The sequence below is a fragment of the Anomaloglossus baeobatrachus genome, chromosome 7 (genome assembly GCF_048569485.1).
Source record: "Anomaloglossus baeobatrachus isolate aAnoBae1 chromosome 7, aAnoBae1.hap1, whole genome shotgun sequence".
NCBI classification, from domain to species: domain Eukaryota; kingdom Metazoa; phylum Chordata; class Amphibia; order Anura; family Aromobatidae; genus Anomaloglossus; species Anomaloglossus baeobatrachus.
In genome coordinates, this window is record NC_134359.1 from 279,434,577 (window position 1) to 279,457,274 (window position 22,698).

At 53.5% G+C, this 22,698-nt stretch overlaps 1 protein-coding gene across 1 annotated transcript in view; it reads right to left on the minus strand.

Moving 5' to 3' along the window:
* TELO2 (telomere maintenance 2) overlaps window positions 1–22,698 on the minus strand; it is a 115,863-nt gene that overhangs the window by 47,587 nt on the left and 45,578 nt on the right. The window contains exon 12 of the mRNA XM_075318233.1: window positions 18,076–18,164. Coding sequence (XP_075174348.1) covers window positions 18,076–18,164 — 89 coding nt within the window. The remainder of the gene's footprint in view (window positions 1–18,075; window positions 18,165–22,698) is intronic.

Below are 22,698 nucleotides of genomic sequence, written 5' to 3' on the forward strand. Positions count from 1 at the left end.
GCAGGCTCGACCAGGTAGCTGCCTTACACACCTGCTGAGCCGTAGCCTGGTGCCGCAAGGCCCAGGACGCACCCACGGCTCTGGTAGAATGGGCCCTTAGCCCTGAGGGAACCGGAAGCCCAGAAGATCGGTAGGCTTCGAGAATAGGTTCCTTGATCCACCGAGCCAGGGTTGACCTGGAAGCCTGTGACCCTTTACGCTGGCCAGCGACAAGGACAAAGAGTGCATCCGAGCGGCGCAGGGGCGCCGTACGAGAAATGTAGAGTCTGAGTGCTCTCACCAGATCTAACAAGTGCAAATCCTTTTCACATTGGTGAACTGGATGAGGACAAAAAGAGGGTAAGGAGATATCCTGATTGAGATGAAAGGGGGATACCACCTTAGGGAGAAATTCCGGAACCGGACGCAGAACCACCTTGTCCTGGTGAAACACCAGGAAAGGGGCTTTGCATGACAGCGCTGCTAGCTCAGACACTCTCCGAAGTGATGTGACTGCTACTAGGAAGGCCACTTTCTGCGAAAGGCGTGAGAGAGGAATATCCCTCATTGGCTCGAAAGGTGGTTTCTGAAGAGCCATCAGCACCCTGTTCAGATCCCAGGGTTCTAACGGCCGCTTGTAAGGAGGGACTATGTGACAAACCCCCTGCAGGAACGTGCGGACCTGTGGAAGTCTGGCTAGGCGCTTCTGAAAGAACACAGAGAGCGCTGAGACTTGTCCCTTAAGGGAGCCGAGCGACAAACCTTTTTCCAATCCGGATTGAAGGAAGGAAAGGAAAGTGGGCAAGGCAAATGGCCAGGGAGAAAAACCCTGATCAGAGCACCAAGATAAGAATATCCTCCACGTCCTGTGGTAGATCTTGGCGGACGTTGGTTTCCTGGCCTGTCTCATAGTGGCAATGACCTCTTGAGATAACCCTGAAGACGCTAGGATCCAGGACTCAATGGCCACACAGTCAGGTTGAGGGCCGCAGAATTCAGATGGAAAAACGGTCCTTGAGACAGCAAGTCTGGTCGGTCTGGTAGTGCCCACGGTTGGCCCACCGTGAGATGCCACAGATCCGGGTACCACGACCTCCTCGGCCAGTCTGGAGCGACGAGGATGGCGCGGCGGCAGTCGGACCTGATCTTGCGTAACACTCTGGGCAACAGTGCCAGAGGAGGAAACACATAAGGGAGTTGAAACTGCGACCAATCCTGAACTAAAGCGTCTGCCGCCAGAGCTCTGTGATCTTGAGACTGTGCCATGAATGTCGGGACCTTGTGGTTGTGCCGGGACGCCATTAGGTCGACGTCCGGCATCCCCCAGCGGCAACAGATCTCCTGAAACACGTCCGGGTGAAGGGACCATTCCCCTGCGTCCATGCCCTGACGACTGAGAAAGTCTGCTTCCCAGTTTTCTACGCCCGGGATGTGAACTGCGGATATGGTGGAGGCTGTGGCTTCCACCCATAGCAGAATCCGCCGGACTTCCTGGAAGGCTTGCCGACTGCGTGTTCCGCTTTGGTGGTTGATGTAAGCCACCGCTGTGGAGTTGTCCGACTGAATTCGGATCTGCTTGCCTTCCAGCCACGGCTGCAACGCCTTTAGGGCAAGATACACTGCCCTTATCTCCAGAACATTGATCTGAAGGGAGGACTCTGGCTGAGTCCAAGTACCCTGAGCTCTGTGGTGGAGAAAGGCCGCTCCCCACCCTGACAGGCTCGCGTCCGTCGTGACCACAGCCCAGGATGGGGGCAGGAAGGATTTCCCCTTCGACAGAGAAGTGGGAAGAAGCCACCACTGAAGGGAAGCCTTGGCTGCCCGAGACAGGGAGACGTTCCTGTCGAGGGACGTCGACTTCCTGTCCCATTTGCGGAGAATGTCCCATTGAAGTGGACGCAGATGAAACTGCGCAAAAGGAACTGCCTCCATTGCTGCTACCATCTTCCCTAGGAAGTGCATGAGGCGCCGCAAGGGGTGTGACTGGCCTTGAAGGAGAGATTGCACCCCTGTCTGCAGTGAACGCTGTTTGTCCAGCGGAAGTTTCACTATCGCTGAGAGAGTATGAAACTCCATGCCAAGATATGTCAGTGATTGGGCCGGTGTCAGATTTGACTTTGGAAAATTGATGATCCATCCGAAACTCTGGAGAGTCTCTAGAGCGATGCTCAGGCTGTGTTGGCATGCCACTTGAGAGGGTGCCTTGACAAGCAGATCGTCTAAGTAAGGGATCACCGAGTGTCCCTGAGAGTGCAGAACTGCTACTACTGTTGCCATGACCTTGGTGAAGACCCGTGGGGCTGTCGCCAAGCCGAAAGGCAGTGCCACGAACTGAAGGTGTTCGTCCCCTATGGCGAAACGCAGGAAGCGCTGATGCTCTGGAGCAATCGGTACGTGGAGATAAGCATCTTTGATGTCGATTGATGCTAGAAAATCTCCTTGGGACATTGAGGCGATGACGGAGCGGAGCGATTCCATCCGGAACCGCCTAGTTTTTACATGTTTGTTGAGCAGTTTTAGGTCCAGAACAGGACGGAAGGATCCGTCCTTTTTCGGCACCACGAACAAGTTGGAGTAAAAACCGTGACCCTGTTGCTGAAAAGGAACAGGGATCACCACTCCTTCTGCCTTCAGAGTGCCCACCGCCTGAAGAAGAGCATCGGCTCGCTCGGGGGGCGGCGATGTTCTGAAGAACCGAGTCGGAGGACGAGAGTTGAACTCTATCCTGTAACCGTGAGACAGAATGTCTCTCACCCAACGGTCTTTTACCTGTGGCAGCCAGGCGTCGCAAAAGCGGGAGAGCCTGCCACCGACCGAGGATGCGGTTTGGGGAGGCCGAAAGTCATGAGGAGGCCGCTTTGGGAGCGGTTCCCCCGGCGGTCTTTTTAGGACGTGACTTAGACCGCCATGAATCGGAGTTCCTCTGATCCTTTTGAGGCCTTTTGGACGAGGAGAATTGAGACCTGCCCGCGGACCGAAAGGACCGAAACCTCGATTGTACCTTCCGTGGTTGAGGTCTGTTTGGTTTGGACTGGGGTAAGGATGAGTCCTTTCCCTTGGATTGTTTAATGATTTCATCCAATCGCTCACCAAACAGGCGGTCGCCAGAAAATGGCAAACCGGTTAAGAACTTTTTGGATGCAGAGTCTGCCTTCCATTCACGTAGCCACATGGCCCTGCGGACTGCCACCGAATTGGCGGATGCTACCGCCGTACGGCTCGCAGAGTCCAGGACAGCATTAATGGCGTAGGACGCAAACGCCGACGCCTGAGAGGTTAAGGACACCACTTGCGGAGCAGACGTACGTGTGACTGCATTAATCTGCGCATGACAAGCTGAGATAGCTTGGAGTGCCCATACGGCTGCGAATGCTGGAGCAAAAGACGCGCCGATAGCTTCATAGATGGATTTCAACCAGAGCTCCATCTGTCTGTCAGTGGCATCTTTGAGTGAAGCCCCATCTTCCACTGCAACTATGGATCTAGCCGCCAGTCTGGAGACTGGAGGATCCACCTTGGGACACTGAGCCCAGCCCTTGACAACGTCAGGAGGGAAGGGATAACGTGTATCCTTAAGGCGCTTGGAAAAACGCTTATCTGGACAAGCTCGGTGTTTCTGGACTGCCTCTCTGAAGTCAGAGTGATCCAGAAACGTACTCAATGTTCGCTTGGGAAACCTGAAACGGAATTTCTCCTGCTGAGAAGCTGACTCCTCAATTGGAGGAGCTGGGGGAGAAATATCCAACACCTGATTGATGGTGGCTATAAGGTCATTCACTATGGCGTCACCTTCAGGTGTATCTAGGTTGAGAGCGGCATCAGGATCAGAATCCTGATCTGCTAACTCCGCTTCATCATCCAGAGAGTCCTCCTGCTGAGACGCCGAACAGTGTGATTAAGTCGAGGGAATTTCCCAGCGAGCCCGTTTAGGCGGCCTGGGACTGCGGTCCGTGTCAGAGACCTCACCCTGGGACCTATGGGTCACCCCAGGAGCACTTTGCTGCTCCAACTGAGGGGGGCCTGGGGTCAATGATTGAACAGTGCCCGTGGCCTGAGTCACCGGTCTGGACTGTAAGGCTTCTAGTATCTTAGCAGACCATTTATCCATACTCTCAGACAGTTTGTCAGCAAATACTGCAAACTCCGTCCCTGTCACCTGGACAGTGGTAGCAGGTGGTTCCACCTGGGCCACCCGTAGCAGAGGCTCCGGCTGAGTAAGTGCCACAGGGGCCGAGCATTGCACACAATGAGGATCGGTGGAACCTGCCGGTAGTATAGCCGCACATGAGGTACAGGTTGCAAAATAAGCCTGTGCTTTGGCACCCTTGCTATTTGCGGACGACATGCTGTTGTCTCCTCTGAGTACAATCCAGGAGGGTATATAGCCAAAAATCAACAGTGCGACCGTACAGTGTAAATGTATAGCATATAAGTATATATATATATATATATATATATATATATATATATATATATATATATATATATATATATATATATATATATATATATATATATATATATATATATATATATATATATATATATATATATATATATATATATATATATGTACACTTCGGCACTCAGTGGGGCCAGCACCAGGTGCTGCTTACCGACCGCTCAAAGCGGTTGTGTGATCACCAGATTCCCTTGCCTGGGCCTCCCAGAGCTGTGTTGTCTCTCCTCTCCAGCGTCAGAAGTGCTGACAGGAATGGCTGCCGGCGTTCTGTGGGGAGGAGGGGGCCGTGGGCGTGCCCTAGAAAGTGCGGGAATCTGATGCCCCACTGAGCTGAGTGAGGGGGGAGGAGGATACAGAGTATGCTCCAGCCCTCAGCGCTGACGTCCTGTGCAGCGTCCCGCCCTTCCCCTGACTGGCAGGCCTGGGGGCGGGAATATGCGAAACTAGGCCGCAAAAGCCGGGGACTAAAGTTATAAGCGCGGCCGGCAAATAAGCGCGGCCAGCGCGGTAGTCCCCGGCGCACTAACACACCCAGCAGTACTGCAGTGTGTATGGCACAAGCGCTCCATGCGCGGTCCCCCAGGGGGACACAGAGTACCTCACAGTAGCAGGGCCTTGTCCCTGACGATACCCTGCTCCTGTCCAGCAGATTCCCCAGGGGCTGCGGAGGGAGCACGGTCTCAGTGCCTGGAGACCGATTAGGATCCCACTTCACCCAGAGCCCATTAAGGGATGGGGAAGGAAAACAGCATGTGGCTCCTGCCTGTGTACCCGCAATGGGTACCTCAACCTTAACAGCACCGCCGACCAGAGTGGGGTGAGAAGGGAGCATGCTGGGGGCCCTGTTATGGGCCCTCTTTTCTTCCATCCGACCTAGTCAGCAGCTGCTGCTGACCAAGATGTGGAGCTATGCGTGGATGTCAGCCTCCTTCGCACAAAGCATGAAAACTGAGGAGCCCGTGAGGCACGGGGGGTGTATAGGCAGAAGGGGAGGGGCTTTACACTTTTAAGTGTAATACTTTGTGTGGCCTCCGGAGGCAGAAGCTATACACCCCAATTGTCTGGGTCTCCCAATGGAGCGACAAAGAAAAGAACGAAACCTCGACTGATTCCTGCCCTGGACAGGTTTCCTGGTTTAGGTTTGTGGCATGGAAGAAACTCTTCCCGCCAAGAGCTTCCTTAATAATTTCATCCAGTTGTTCCCGAACAGTCTGGTCCCAGCAAAAGGGAGCCCAGCAAGGAACTTCTTTAGAAGCATCCGCCTTCCACTTCCGAAGCCACAGGAGCCTGCGGATAGCGAGGAAATTAGCCGAGGCCACCGCAGTGCGGTGAGAGTCTCCAGCATGGCAGACATGGCATAGGATGAAAAGACTGAAGTCTGGAAGTTAAGGCAACCATTTCGGGCAAAGAGTCCCTGTGAGGGAATGCATCTCCTCTAGAGAAGCAGAGATGGCTTTGAAAGCCGCACTGCTGCAAAAGCTGGGGAGAACGAGGCCCCTGCCGCCTCCATACAGATTTGGCCAGAAGGACAACCTGGCGGACAGCAAAAGCCGTAAGTGAGGAGCCATCAGCCACTGATACAACGTCCGGGCTGAGAGTCTAAACACCGGAGGGACCACCTTTGGTGAATGAGCCCACTCCTTGACCACCTCTGGTGGAAGGGGAAAACTGTCATCAGAACCACGCTTTGGGAAGCGTTTGCCAGAGCAGACCCTGGGCTTGGTCACAGTGGCCTGAAAACTGGAGTGGTTAAGGAACACACTCCTTGTTCTCTTAGGCAAGGTAAACTGGAGTCTTTTTGCCAGAGAGGGTTGCTCCTCTGATACTGGCGGATTGAGGTCCAGTACAGAATTAATGTACAGTGGGATCCTTAGAGAGGTGCCGTCAGCCACTGATACAACTATCCGGGCTGAAATACTAGACACCGGAGGGACCACCCTTGGTGAATGAGCCCACTCCTTGACCACCTCTGGTGGAAGGGGGAAACAGTCATCAGAACCACGCTTTGGGAGCGTCTGTCAGGCTCTGGGCTTGGTCACAGTGGGCTGAAAACTGGAGTGGTTAAGGAACACACTCCTTGTTCTCTTTAAGGTATACTGATGCCTTTCTGCCAGAGGGGGATACTCCCCTGATACAGGCAGATTGAGGTCCAGTACAAATATAATGGACGCAATCAAATCAATAGCATCTGCATCACCTTCGGACAGATCAATGGTACATTAAGTAGCGTCCGAGCCCCCAGTAAAGACATCCTCCACGTCCAGTGAGTCAGTTCGTGAATCAGAGCTGCGGGACGGGGAAGGACAGGGGACTTTGCGTCTCCATTTTAGGAGGACGGGGTCTGAGACCAGATGAAGAGTCCTCTGAGAGCTTGCTGAGCAAGCCGTAGCAGCAGAAGCGCCCTGAGAAGGGGGCTGATGCATGCTCAGCACCACCGGAGCAGCTGGAGGGACCACTGACGAGCCCCCAGGCTGAGGGACCACTGTGTTTATGTGCTCAGTACAGGCAGTACGAGTCTACATGCAGTGCATATTAAGAACAGCCTTGCAGCCTTGCTCTGATGTGAGACATGCTGCAGAAGTGGGGGCTCTGTGAGGGAATGCATCTCCAGAATGACCCCCAGCAGAGTATATAAACAGAGAATATAAGCAGCTGCACAACTGGAGGTTGTGACTTGCCAGACCGTTTAACATACATTTCTGTGCCCTCCAGTCCCCCAGCCCAGGCCCCCCCTCCTGAACACAAAGCATTGAAACTGGCTAGGACTGGCTACCAGGGGGTGTATATGCTAGGAGGGAGGAGCTACACGTTTGAGTGTAGTACTTTGTGTGTCCTCCGGAGGCAGAAGCTATACACCCATGGTCTGGGTCTCCCATAAGGAACGATGAAGACCCTGATGTTTTTTTGTCAAAGAGAGTTGCTCTTCTGACACTGGCGGATTGAGATCCAGCACAGAATTAATAGAAGCAATCAAATCACTAAGATCTGAGTCACCCTCAGAGAAATCGATGGGATACATAGCCTCCGAGCCCCCAGTGAGGGCATCCTCCTCATCTTGCGAGTCAGCTCTTGAGTCAGAGCCGCGGGATGGGGAGGGGGAGGAAACCCTGCGCCTTCTCTTAGAAGGACGGGGTCTGGGATCAGATGATGAATCCTCCATGAGCTACGATGGACGGAGGTAAGAGGATAGGAGTCCTCTGTCAAGAGTATTAGAGGCACCCTGTGAGGGGGGCTGATGCATATTCATCAAAGTCCTGGACAAAAGTCCCATGGACTCAGCAAATGACTGGGATATGGACCTAGAAAAGGACTCTACCCAGGCCGGGGGTTCAATCACAGGTGCAGAAGCAGCCTGAGAGACCACTGGGGGTGAGACTCCAGGCTGTGGCACCGCCAAGTTAGAGCAGACATCACAATGTGGATAGGTGCTCGGCTCAGGCAGCAGGAGCTTACATGCAGTGCATGCAGAATAAAGCTTTGGAGCCTTGCTCCTTGTGTGAGACATGCTGCTGGAGTGGGGGCTTTGCAGAGCATGAACCCCAGGGAGAATATACAGAGGTCCACAACCGGAGACCGGCTGTGGCTTACCAGACCGCTGAGCGCGGTGTTGTGTGCCCTCCAGATCCCAAAGCCCGGTCCCCCAGTCGCAGCACCTCAGCAGAGATGCAGAATGCAGGATGTCCCAGAGCAGAGTGAACTCTGCCTGAGAAGTGGGCGTTCCTATAAAAGAGCGGGAACTGGAGGGCTATAGAGACCTGCAGGGAAGGAGGGACGCCCCAGCAGTGGGGAGTGTCCCTCCCCTGTGTAGAACGGCCGCCGGGAGGAGCCGAACCTGTCCCTCTGCATGAGTGACATGCGAGGGCAGGAAAATGAAACTAGGCCTCCGGCGAAGCTGGGGCCTAAATTTAAGCGGCGAGGCCGACAAGCAGGCACCATCGGCGCGGTTCTCAGTCAAAAGCTAGAGAACCCGCCGGAAAAGTTAAAACAATCACATATAGCATACTCTCCCCTTACAATAAAGAACCGGGACCCCCAACATAAACGTCTCAAGTACTTAGCTGCTGAGACGCGGGGCCATGTCCCTGGGGATGAGTGCTCTGGTCCAACAGAATCCTCAAGGGGCTGTGGATGGAGACCGGACTCCTGCCAGGCATGGAGACCGTGCTGGCTCCCACTTCAAGCCAGAGCCCAGAAGGGATGGTGAAGGAGCGCGGCATGTAAGGCTGCAGCCTTGTAAATCAACCTTAACAACACCACCGACACAGTGGGGTGAGAAGGGACATGCCGGGAGTCCAGACATGGACCCGCTTTTCTTCAAACTCTTTCCAAAAGTCAAACAAATCAGATGAGAATGCATGTGTGGATGTATGCCTCCTGAACACAAAGCGATAAACTGGCTAGGACTGGCTACCAGGGGGTGTATAAGCTCAGAGGGAGGAGCTACACTTTTAAGTGTAGTACTTTGTGTGTCCTCCGGAGGCAGAAGCTAAACACCCATGGTCTGGGTCTCCCAGGAACGATAAAGAGAGATATATATATATATTATTATATATATATATATATATTATTATTATTATATATATATATATTATTATATATATATATATTATTATTATTATATATATATATATATATATATATAATTATATTTATATTATATTACTCTCATTGATTTAGGACAATTTAGGCCAATATATTAAATAATGCTTTTTAAAAATTCCTTCCAATGAAATATAGCCAAAAACCGGAGCAGGGTTTCAAATGAAAGATGCCCATATTGATATAATGCTCCAGATATTCAGAAAGCCATGAGTCAAAAATAACAGTCAGTGCTCACTCACCCATGGTGGTTTTATAAGCCTAAAAAGAACGTGCCCCGACACGCACGTTTCGATATCTTCCTCGGGGGGCCGTGGTATTGGATCTATTTATAGTCATGATCTGACCAGAACTAGGTTTTCCCTTTTGGGTCTCATGTTATATTTGTATTGTTTAAGGGTATAGTCTGTTTACATACTGATTTGATATGGTTCCACATTCTGTTGCTATTTGCATAACTAACTAGTCACATGAAGCAGCAACTTTCAATACACCAGAAAGCATGTGTGTGCTGCAAGGATTTACCGTAAAACAAATCTTATTAATTTGGAGTTCCAGAGGCATAGAAGGAGTGTATTTCGCTCACACCTTCCAAATTCCTCAAACATGCTAAATCGCTGGTGTCACGAACCACCGGGGGGGGTCACTCAGAAATCCCCCGCGCTGGCTACCAGTACGTCACAATCGGGGGGTAACAAGTGGGGGTCACCCCTCCTTTATACCTCCCGACCGACAGACAGAGCACGTGATGCGCTCTCTAGCGCCCTCTTATAGTCAGGCCAATTATGGAATTGCCCGACAATAAGCAAGGAGGCCGCTATACTACTTATGCCGATTATTGAAGGGTCCCCGGTGAGAGTAGGGTGTATATTCCCCCGACCTCCGCGGGCGGAATATATAAAATCTCCCCGAATCTCACTGGCCTCCCCACAATAATCCTTGGCACAACTCGCTGCCACCAACCGCTTCACGGTAACTATTAGCCGAACACACAGACGTGGGATTCAAGATCGAGATAACAGAACAGCCCAAGATTAATTATATAATTTAATCAGCCTAAAGCACACTAGAAACTACAATATATACAATAGGGAATCTACAGAATATACATATGTCAGAGTACAGTTACAGATAAAGCATGGTTTACAAACAGGCATACACAGTTCCAGCAGTTACCTTGTGCGTCTGGCCACAGGGGGGCGCTGTAGACCAGGTTTCTAGGATCCTTCCCACAGATGTTTCCTACACGTGACCCCCGGCGAAAGAACACTGGAAAATGGCCGAAGTAGGGTTATCAACCTGGGCAAATCCAGGTCCCCTCCTACCTTAGTGACCTCAGAGGGAGCACTGCTCCACCCCTGGCTGGAGTTATGGACAATATCCACAACAGGGGATATGGCCATAACTTGGCCTGGGAGCGTCGTAGGCAGACGCCAACGCTCTCATTGTGACAGTTATGAATTTAGCTACAGAACGAGAGGACTCATGACTTGTCTACTAGTTCCCCATTGGCTGATATCACGCCTGGGGTATTTCCCCAGGTCCTGCTCCCATAAAAAGGGTGTGCCAGCATCGTCCGCATGCGGAGACACCATTTTTATGGTTGCCATATTTATCGGAAATATGGCTTGCGAGATATGAACCATTTTTTACTGGAGTCGTTCTGTCTGGATAGTTCCATGCTTGCTAATTAGATAGCAGCCCCTACTACAGGGTCACGGCAGGGAGTCATCCTGTGTCCAGTGTTCCCCAATCATCCCATTTCCATATCACAGGAGATGGCTGTTGGAGGTGTAAGTGGAACACAGACCAGTTCCTTTGACACCTATCTGCTAAACAAACAGTTTATCCCTGTGGTAAATTTTCTGATTGAAGGAGTTGTGTGAAGGAAAGGGGGGGTGACACCAGGAGAGGGCTTCCTGACATAACTTGAATATCATGATTTATCGTCATATCTCCGGATTTACCTCACACCTCCCCCCTTTTGAGGGCGCTAGGGGGCAGCACACTCCGGTGTTCCCCCGTGCGCCCGTCCGCGACCTCTCTGTCGGGACAGCCCGTCTGCGTTACCGTGGTCCCGGCCCCTTTTGTGGCGAATGGTGAAGTTGTATTGCTGGAGCGCAAGGCTCCATCGCAACAACCGTCCATTCGTCCCAGAGACGGTGTGCAACCAGCTGAGGGGATTGTGGTCCGTCTCCACGATGAAGTGGCGCCCGTATAGATAGGGTTGCAGACGCTGCAGGGCCCACACTATGGCCAGGCACTCCTTTTCCATCGTGGAATAGGCCACTTCCCTTGGTAACAGCTTCCTGCTCAGGTACAAGACTGGGTGCTCTTGGCTCGCAGAGTCCACCTGGCTGAGCACCGCACCGAGGCCGAAGTCACTGGCGTCGGTCTGTACTACAAACGGCCGCGTGAAGTCGGCTGCCTGTAGCACGGGCGGGCTGGACAGGGCGTCCTTTAGGGCCCGGAAGGCTGTCTCGCAGTCCATTGTCCAATCGACTGCAGAGGGCAGCTTCTTCTTGGTGAGGTCCGTCAAGGGCTTTGCCAGGCTACTATAGCATGGAACAAACCTCCTATAGTACCCAGCGGTCCCCAAGAAGGACATCACCTGCTTCTTGGTCCTGGGGGTGGGCCAGGATGCGATGGCCTCCACTTTCTCAGGCTCGGGCTTCAGTGTTCTCCCGCCTACCCGGTGACCGAGGTACTGGACCTCGCTCATGGCCAGCTGACACTTTCCCGGCTTGATGGTCAAACCTGCATGGTGGACCCGCCTGAGCACCTGTGCTAGATGCTCTAGGTGATCTTCCCAGGTGGGACTGAAGACGGCAATGTCATCCAGGTACGCGGCCGCGTACCCTTCAAGTCCCTTGAGCAGGGTGTTGACCATCCGCTGGAAAGTGGCAGGGGCATTCCTCATCCCGAATGGCATCACCGTGGACTCGTACAGTCCAAATGGGGTAATAAAGGCAGAGCGTTCCCTGGCCTTGCGAGTCAGGGGGATCTGCCAATATCCCCGGCTCAGATCCATGATGGTCAGGTACTGAGCCCCGGCCAACTGATCGAGCAGGTCATCGATGCGTGGCATTGGGTACGCATCGGCGACCGTGACAGCATTGAGCCCCCTGTAGTCCACGCAGAACCGAGTGGTTCGGTCCTTCTTAGGGACGAGGACTACAGGCGAGGCCCAAGCGCTGTTGGATGCCTGGATCACCCCCAGCTTCAGCATCTCGTCAATCTCCTGGCGCATGTGTTGCTGCACCTCCAGGGAGACCCGGTATGCTGAACGCCGGATTGGGGGATGATCCCCAGTGTCCACGTGATGGACAGCCAAGTTAGTCCTTCCGGGCTGGTTGGTAAACAACCCCCGGAAGGGGTGTAGGGTGGCCCACAGCTGGGACCGTTGGTCTTCCAAGAGCTGGTGGCCAACCTCCACATCCTCAATGGATCCGCCTGCCCTAACCTGGGCTAGCATATCCAAGAGGGTTTCCGCTTCTCCCTCCTCGGGCAGGTTGCACACGGGGAGCGCACATGCCTCCCGCTCATGATGTGCCTTCATCATGTTCACATGGAAGGGCTTCCGCCTTCCACGAGCAGGGTCCAGGGTGACCAGGTACGTTACAGGGTTGAGCTGCTGGTACACGAGGTATGGGCCTTCCCAGGCTGCTTGAAGCTTGTCCTGTGGTACGGGGACCAGTACCCACACCTTTTGACCCACTTGGTAGGTCCTCTCACAAGCGTTCTGGTCGTACCAACGCTTCTGATCGGCCTGGGCTTGAGCCATATTGTCGTGTACCAGTTGCGTCAAGGCCTGCATTTTGTCCCGAAAGCGCATGACATACTCGATAACCGACACTCCAGGGATGGCCAAATCCCCTTCCCAAGCCTCTTTCACCAGAGCCAGGGGGCCCCGCACACGTCGCCCGTACAGGAGCTCAAACGGTGAGAATCCTGTTGAGGCCTGTGGAACCTCCCGGTAAGCAAATAACAGGTGTGGGAGATACCGCTCCCAATCACGCCCATGGGAGTCGACCAACATCTTAAGCATCTGCTTTAAGGTGCCATTAAACCGCTCGCACAGGCCATTAGTCTGTGGATGGTACGGGCTGGCCACCAGATGTCGCACCTGGACTTGCTTACAGAGGGCCTCCATCAGCTGGGACATGAATTGGGTCCCCCGGTCAGTGAGCATTTCCTGGGGAAAACCCACTCGGGAGAAAATCTCCAGCAATGCGGTGGCCACCTTGTAAGCCCGAATGGACGACAAGGCCACTGCTTCTGGGTACCGGGTGGCATAGTCCACTACCGTCAGTATGAAGCGTTTCCCGGAGCTGCTGGGGATGGCCAGCGGGCCGACCAGATCCACAGCCACCCTCCTGAAAGGCTCATCGATGATTGGCAGAGATACCAGTGGGGCTTTGGGGTGTGGCCCCGCCTTCCCCACTCTCTGACAGGTTTCACACGAACGGCAGTATGCAGCCACATCGGCCCCCATTTTTGGCCAGTAGAAATGCTGGTTTAACCTGGCCTTGGTCTTAGCGATCCCTAGGTGTCCGGCCATCGGAATTTCATGTGCGATCCGCAACAACTCCGTCCTGAACGGATAGGGTACCACCAACTGTCGGTCCCTGGGCCACGCCTCCGGTGAACCCTGCTGGACCGTGACCCGGTACAGCCTTCCTTGGTCCCAGACCACTCGCTCCGGGTCCGAGTCCGAGGGAGGCTGTGCCGCCTGCTCCTTTAGAGCTTTCAGGCTGTCGTCAGCTTCTAACGCTGCCTGAAACCCCTGACTAGATGTGGCCAGAATCGACGAGACTGTCGCATCTTCGGTCAGTACCCCGGGACCTGTGTCCTGGCCTCCACCTGACTCGGCTGCCACTTGGTCAGAAGGGGAAGAGCTATCGGACCTCTGGGAGGCCCCTTGGCTTCCAGCACTCCCACTGCGGGTGACAGCGGCCACAGCCGCTGCGACCGTGGGTCGTGCCTGCTCCTCCTCCGTTCCTGACCAAGTCGCCGGTTCAGGCAGACCTACCTGGCTTCCTGACACCCCGGTTGTGGGGGAACCATGTACCGAGATCTTACCTGGGAGCACTTCCGCTCCTGGACCGACCCCAATCTCACCTGCCTGTTCCCCCCCTGCAGCAACAGAACCCCGCTGTGAAGTCTCTGGGGACCCCACATTTGCTGTGGTAGCCCCCACCCCACACACTGGTCCTCCCCCTGCAGCACCCTGCTCTCTGCTTATCCCTGCAGAGGGCAACAGATCCCAGCTCACTGGCTGATCACTTGTAGAGGCATTGTCACACCTTTCTCTGACCCCCTCCCCTGTCACAGCTGCAGCTGAGTGTGTGTCTATGGTGTCTATGCAAGCAGAAATATCAGAGTTCACTCCCCCCTCTCTCACATCATTCATAGATAACACATTAACATTGTCCGGAGGCACGTCAGTACTGGCTGAAGGTTCAGCCCTTGGGGGGGGCCCAAACTGGGAGGTTATCTGCCCCAAATCTGTCCCAAGTAGCACGTTTGCGGGGATCCGATCAGTTACCCCCACCTCTCTCACCCCCCGCCCTGCGCCCCAGTCCACATAAATGTCAGCAACAGGCAGCGCCGGGTCAATGCCTCCAATCCCGGAGACAGCGAGGGTTTTTCCAGGGATCAAGTCTTGGGGGGACACCATCTCAGGCCGCACCAGAGTCGCCTCCGAGGCGCTGTCTCGCAGTCCTATGGTCACAGACCGGCCGACGGTGACAGGTTGGAAGCTGTCCAGGGACCTACCACCACCCCCACCCACACAATACACCTTGGGCGGCCCTTGGGACGGGGACGGAGCCGGGGCCTTGGGACGCTGAGGGCACATGGCCTTGAAGTGTCCAGGTAGGTTGCACTGGTGGCACCGTCTTGGTTCTGCCACGGGCCTGGAGAGGGGAGTTGAGGGGGACACCCCCTGCAGTCTAGGGGCAGGTGGGGCAGTCGCAGAGTTCATCTTACCCCCTCTCCAGGTGCTGCTGGTGGCTGCTCTCCTGGCCTCAGGAGCCCGATTGTTGGTGTAGTCATCGGCCAGGGCAGCTGTAGCCGTGGACCCCTTTGGCTTCTGGTCTCGGATGAACTGGCGGAGATCCTCAGGGCAGTTCCACAAGAGTTGCTCCGTGATGAACAAGTCCAGGATCTCCGGTCCGGTGGAAAGCTGCAGGCCTTGGGTCCAGTGGTCGGCAGCTCGGGCAAGTGCCCGCCTGTGGTCAGCCCAGGAGTCCTTTGGTCCCTTCTGTAGGCTCCGGAACTTCTTGCGGTAGGACTCTGGAGTGAGGTTGTACTGTTGGATCAGGGCCCGCTTGATGGTGTCGTAGCCCTGATCTGCCTCAGCAGGCAAGTCCCCAAGGATATCCAGGGCCTTACCCCTTAAACGGGGGGTCAGGTATTTGGCCCACTGGTCCTTGTCCAGATGGTGCTGCAGGCAAGTCCGTTCAAAAGCAGTCAAGAAAGAGTCCAAGTCTCCATCCTTCTCCAGCACTGGGAAGTCCTCAACACGGACCTTTGGAAGTTTGGTGTCTTGAAGGTCACGTGTGGCTGATGAGGGCCGGAGCTGAGCTAGCTGCAGCTGGTGGTCACGGTCTGCCTGTTGCCGTCGCTCCGCAGCCTCACGCTCTGCCTGGCGCTCTTCACGCGCTGCCTGCCGCTCTGCCAGGAGTTCCTTGTAGCCCTCCTGGTCTCCAGCCTGGAGAAGGGCCATAGCCATTTGAAGAAGGCTATCCGAGCCTCCCAGGCTCGGTGGAATGGCACGTGGTGATCTGCGGCCCGCTGCGGAGCCTGGTGATTCACTGTCCATTGCAGAGCGGAGGGCTGGCATCTGGCTCGTTGAGGACCCTTGGGTGAGCTGCTCCTCATCTTGTCCATAATTGCCAGGTTGTGCGCTGTCCTCTGCAGAACGGTTTTCTGGCGTCGAGCTCCTGGAGGACTCGTGGGCAACCTCCTCATTACTGTCCACAGCACCGTCCTCCCTCTCTTCGGCTCCTGCTTTAGCATTGGCCAGTTGCATAGCTCTGCTCCTGGTGCCATCAGCCATTCTTGCAGACTTTTGGTCACTGACACAGAACTGACACCTGATGCACCCACACACCTTACAGTATCTGCACTCTGACACTCTAGTGTTGAGCTAGTCTGAAGACCCCAGCAGCCACAGCTGCTGCAGGCAGTCTTTAGTGTCTGGGAGTATGGGTCTCACACTCACACACACTATTATCTCGATCCCACCGCTTGCCACCAATATGTCACGAACCACCGGGGGGGGTCACTCAGAAATCCCCCGCGCTGGCTACCAGTACGTCACAATCGGGGGGTAACAAGTGGGGGTCACCCCTCCTTTATACCTCCCGACCGACAGACAGAGCACGTGATGCGCTCTCTAGCGCCCTCTTATAGTCAGGCCAATTATGGAATTGCCCGACAATAAGCAAGGAGGCCGCTATACTACTTATGCCGATTATTGAAGGGTCCCCGGTGAGAGTAGGGTGTATATTCCCCCGACCTCCGCGGGCGGAATATATAAAATCTCCCCGAATCTCACTGGCCTCCCCACAATAATCCTTGGCACAACTCGCTGCCACCAACCGCTTCACGGTAACTATTAGCCGAACACACAGACGTGGGATTCAAGATCGAGATAACAGAACAGCCCAAGATTAATTATATAATTTAATCAGCCTAAAGCACACTAGAAACTACAATATATACAATAGGGAATCTACAGAATATACATATGTCAGAGTACAGTTACAGATAAAGCATGGTTTACAAACAGGCATACACAGTTCCAGCAGTTACCTTGTGCGTCTGGCCACAGGGGGGCGCTGTAAACCAGGTTTCTAGGATCCTTCCCACAGATGTTTCCTACACGTGACCCCCGGCGAAAGAACACTGGAAAATGGCCGAAGTAGGGTTATCAACCTGGGCAAATCCAGGTCCCCTCCTACCTTAGTGACCTCAGAGGGAGCACTGCTCCACCCCTGGCTGGAGTTATGGACAATATCCACAACAGGGGATATGGCCATAACTTGGCCTGGGAGCGTCGTAGGCAGACGCCAACGCTCTCATTGTGACAGTTATGAATTTAGCTACAGAACGAGAGGACTCATGACTTGTCTACTAGTTCCCCATTGGCTGATATCACGCCTGGGGCATTTCCCCAGGTCCTGCTCCCATAAAAAGGGTGTGCCAGCATCGTCCGCATGCGGAGACACCATTTTTATGGTTGCCATATTTATCGGAAATATGGCTTGCGAGATATGAACCATTTTTTACTGGAGTCGTTCTGTCTGGATAGTTCCATGCTTGCTAATTAGATAGCAGCCCCTACTACAGGGTCACGGCAGGGAGTCATCCTGTGTCCAGTGTTCCCCAATCATCCCATTTCCATATCACAGGAGATGGCTGTTGGAGGTGTAAGTGGAACACAGACCAGTTCCTTTGACACCTATCTGCTAAACAAACCGTTTATCCCTGTGGTAAATTTTCTGATTGAAGGAGTTGTGTGAAGGAAAGGGGGGGTGACACCAGGAGAGGGCTTCCTGACATAACTTGAATATCATGATTTATCGTCATATCTCCGGATTTACCTCACAGCTGGCCACACTGATGATCGTCAGCATTAACGGATACCTTTTTCTCCAGACGCCCAATTCTAAACCCTTTAACACTAGTAGGTGTATGAAGCATAACCGCCAGTGGATCATTTACCACTGCAAATAAGAATGGGAAGAGGGGGCAGCCCTGTCTAGTGCCTCTAGCCAAAATGTCAGCACTTTCTAAACAGCTGGATCCAACCGCTGAAACCATCACCAATGCTTAAGAAGATGTGTCTCCTTCTTCACGATTTCCCTTGTACAGTCAGTCACAGAAAGCGTCAGTGGTCTCTGAGGACGGACCCCACCGATGAGAAAGTGATGGTGTATCCTAGAATATACTAGAATATAGCACTACTCTTGGGGATGACCAAACCTTGGGGGAGGGGGGGGGGCGTATACAATCCTATCACCCACCTTCCATACAGTCCCGGATATAGGCTGGAATTCGGCTTTTCTTTAGCTCGGTGTCGGCGCTCATGTCATATGGAGGCAGATCATCATCACTGTATATATGAGAATAAGGAGACAAAAGTCAGAAAAAATAAATGAAAAAGGACAAAAAAAATCAATATAAGATAAGAATGGAGGGCAGCGATCTGCTCAGAAATAATCAGAAGATGGGCGCAATTCATTCACAATAAAAGCCTGAGCGAGAAGCAAAAATCGGGTCCTCACCGTTATTAGATAATATTGTACTAATATAACACCACTATATGCAGCCCACGTAATACCACCAGGATAATACGGTCGTATACAGCCGAAATATCAACATATAGCGTGAGATAAAACTTCCATATATACAAAAAAAAGAGAATTTTGTTACTTACCGTAAATTCTTTTTCTTATAGTTCCGACATGGGAGACCCAGACCATGGGTGTATAGCTTCTGCCTCCGGAGGACACACAAAGTACTACACTAAAAAGTGTAGCTCCTCCCTCCGAGCATATACACCCCCTGGATGACCAAATCTAGCCAGTTTAGTGGAAAAGCTGAAGGAGGACATCCACCCACAAGTAGAGATAGAGTAAAACCCGGAATAACCGGAACCTCTGTCTACAACAACAGCCGGTGAAAACACACGGAACAAGAACTGCCAACAGGCAACAGGGAGGGTGCTGGGTCTCCCATGTCGGAACTATAAGAAAAAGAATTTACGGTAAGTAAACAAAATTCTCTTTTTCTTCATCGTTCCTTATGGGAGACCCAGACCATGGGACGTCTCAAAGCAGTCCATGGGTGGGAATAAACAAAAAACTGAGAAGTAGGCAAAACCTAACTTCACAAATGGGCGACAGCCGCCTGAAGGATGCGTCTGCCCAAGCTCGCATCTGCCGAAGCATGAGCATGCACTTGGTAGTGCTTCGAAAAGGTATGCAGGCTAGCCCAAGTGGCAGCCTGACAGACCTGCTGAGCCGTAGCCTGGTGCCTGAAAGCCTAAGAGGCACCGACAGCTCTGGTCGAGTACGCCTTAATCCCCGGCGGGGGAGGCACCTGAGAACATTGGTAGGCATCGGATATGGCCGACCTAATCCAACGAGCTAGGGTCGGCTTAGAAGCCGAGAGACTCTTGCGCTGACCTGTGGTCAGCACAAAAAGAGAGGTGCACCGCCTAAGAGCAGCGGTGCGTGACACATAGATCCGTAGCGCCCGCACCAAATCTAAAGTATGCAACGCTTTCTCAAAGCGATGCACAGGGGCCGGACAAAGGGAAGGCAATGAAATGTCCTGGTTAAGGTGGAAAGGAGACACCACCTTAGGGAGAAAGTCCGGAGTCGGACGGAGAACCACCTTGTCTTGGTGAAAACCAAAAAGGGTGACTCCGAAGAGAGCGCAGCCAAATCAGAGACTCTCCTGAGAGAAGTTATGGCCACCAGAAAGACCACTTTCTGTGAAAGTCGAAACAAAGAAACCTCCCTAAGAGGCTCAAAGGGGGGTTTCTGTAAGGCCGTGAGGACCAGATTAAGGTCCCAGGGATCCAAAGGCCGCCGGTAAGGAGGAATGATGTGAGATGCGCCCTGCATGAAGGTGCGCACCTGGGCCAGTCGGGCGATACGCCGCTGGAACAACACTGACAGAGCCGAGACCTGTCCCTTGAGGGAATTGAGGGATAGTCCTAGCTGCAGACCGGACTGTAGAAAGGACAGGATGGTCGGCAAGGAAAACGGCCAAGGAGCATGGCCGGAAGAGCGACACCAGGACAGGAAAATTCTCCAAGTCCTGTGGTAAATCCTGGCCGAGGAAGACTTCCGAGCCTGAGTCATAGTGGAGATGACCTCGGAAGGAATGCCTGAAGTCGTCAAGATCCAGGACTCAAGAGCCACGCCGTCAATCTGAGAGCCGCAGAATTCTGGCGGAAAAACGGACCTTGTGAGAGAAGGTCTGGGCGGTCCGGGAGATGCCACGACAACTCTACGGACAGACGGAGCAGGTCTGGGTACCAAGCTCGCCTGGGCCAGTCTGGAGCAATGATTATGACCCGACGGCCCTCCATTCTGATCTTGCGCAGGACTCTGGGCAAGAGAGCTAGAGGGGGAAACACGTAGGCCAGACGGAACTGGGACCAATCCTGAACCAGCGCGTCCGCTGCCAAGGCCTGAGGATCGTGGGAGCGAGCCACGTAAACTGGGACCTTATTGTTGTGCCGGGATGCCATTGGATCCACTTCCGGAGTGCCCCACTTGCGGCAGATTGACCGGAACACTGCCGGATGCAGGGCCCACTCGCCGCTGTCCACGGTTTGACGGCTGAGATAATCTGCCTCCCAGTTTTCTACGCCTGGGATGTGGACTGCGGATATGGTGGACTTGGAGTCCTCCGTCCACTGAAGGATACGTTGAACTTCCAACATTGCTAGGCGGCTGCGAGTCCCGCCCTGGTGATTGATGTAGGCAACTGCTGTCGCGTTGTCTGACTGGACTCGAATGTGCTTGCCCGCCAACAGGTGGTGAAAGGCTACGAGAGCTAGAAGCACAGCTCTGATCTCCAGCACATTGATCGAGAGGGCTGATTCGGACGGAGTCCAAGTGCCCTGTGCTCGGTGGTGGAGAAACACTGCTCCCCAGCCGGATAGACTGGCATCCGTGGTGAGAATCACCCAGGACGGGATCAGAAAGGAGCGTCCCTGGGACAGAGAGAGGGGCCGAAGCCACCACTGAAGAGAGCTCCTGATCTGTGGCGACAGAGCCACTAGCCTGTGCAAGGAAGAGGTCCGCTTGTCCCAACAGCGGAGAATGTCCAGCTGCAGAGGACGCAGATGGAACTGGGCAAAGGGAACCGCTTCCATTGACGCCACCATCTGACCCAGCACCTGCATGAGGTGCCTGATGGAATGACGGCGGGGCTTCAACAGAGAGCGCACCGCCAGATGAAGGGACTGCTGTTTGACTAAGGGCAGATTCACAAGTGCCGGCAGAGTCTCGAATTGCATCCCTAGGTACGTAAGTTTCTGGATCGGGGTCAGAGTGGACTTGGGCAGATTGACAAGCCACCCGAATTGAACAAGCGTGGCAAGAGTGAGCGAGACACTCCGCTGACAGTCTGCACTGGATGAAGCCTTGACTAGAAGGTCGTCCAGGTAAGGAATCACTGCCAACCCCTGGAGGTGCAGGACCGCAATCACTGCCGCCATGACCTTGGTGAATACCCGAGGGGCCGTGGCTAACCCGAAGGGGAGAGCCACGAATTGGAAATGTTCCTCTCCAATTGCAAAACGTAGCCAACGCTGGTGTGAAACTGCAATTGGCACATGCAGATAGGCATCTCTGATGTCGATGGATGCTAGAAAATCTCCTTGGGTCATTGAGGCAATGACCGATCGCAGAGATTCCATGCGAAAGTGCCGCACCTGAACAAAGGGAATTTTGTTTACTTACCGTAAATTCCTTTTCTTCTAGCTCCTATTGGGAGACCCAGACAATTGGGTGTATAGCTTCTGCCTCCGGAGGCCACACAAAGTTATTACACTTTAAAAAGTGTAACCCCTCCCCTCTGCTATACACCCCCCCGTGCATCACGGGCCCATCAGTTTTGGTGCCAAAGCAGGAAGGAGGAAACTTATAAATTGGTCTAAGGTAAATTCAATCCGAAGGATGTTCGGAGAACTGAAACCATGAACCAAAGAACAATTGAACATGAACAACATGTGTACACAAAAGAACAACAGCCCGAAGGGAACAGGGGCGGGAGCTGGGTCTCCCAATAGGAGCTAGAAGAAAAGGAATTTACGGTAAGTAAACAAAATTCCCTTCTTCTTTGTCGCTCCATTGGGAGACCCAGACAATTGGGATGTCCAAAAGCAATCCCTGGGTGGGTAAAAGAATACCTCAATAAAAAAGAGCCGAAAAAACGGCCCCTTCTTACAGGTGGGCCACTGCCGCCTGAAGGACTTGCCTACCTAGGCTGGCGTCTGCCGAAGCATAGGCATGCACCTGATAGTGTTTTGTAAAAGTGTGCAGACTCGACCAGGTAGCCGCCTGACACACCTGCTGAGCCGTAGCCTGGTGCCGCAATGCCCAGGACGCACCTACAGCTCTGGTAGAATGGGCTTTCAGCCCTGAAGGAATCGGAAGCCCAGACGAACGGTAGGCTTCAAGAATCGGTTCCTTGATCCACCTAGCCAAGGTTGACTTGGAGGCCTGCGACCCCTTACGCTGGCCAGCGACAAGGACAAAGAGCGCATCAGAACGGCGCAGGGGCGCCGTGCGTGAAATGTAGAGCCTGAGTGCTCTCACGAGATCTAACAAGTGCAAATCCTTTTCACATTGGTGAACTGGATGAGGACAAAAAGAAGGTAAGGAGATATCCTGATTGAGATGAAACGGGGATACCACCTTAGGGAGAAATTCCGGGACCGGACACAGAACCACCTTATCCTGGTGAAATACCAGGAAGGGGGCTTTGCATGACAGCGCTGCTAGCTCAGACACTCTCCGAAGTGATGTGACTGCCACTAGGAAGGCCACCTTCTGCGAAAGGCGAGATAGAGAGACATCCCGCATCGGCTTGAAAGGTGGCTTCTGGAGAGCCGTCAGCACCCT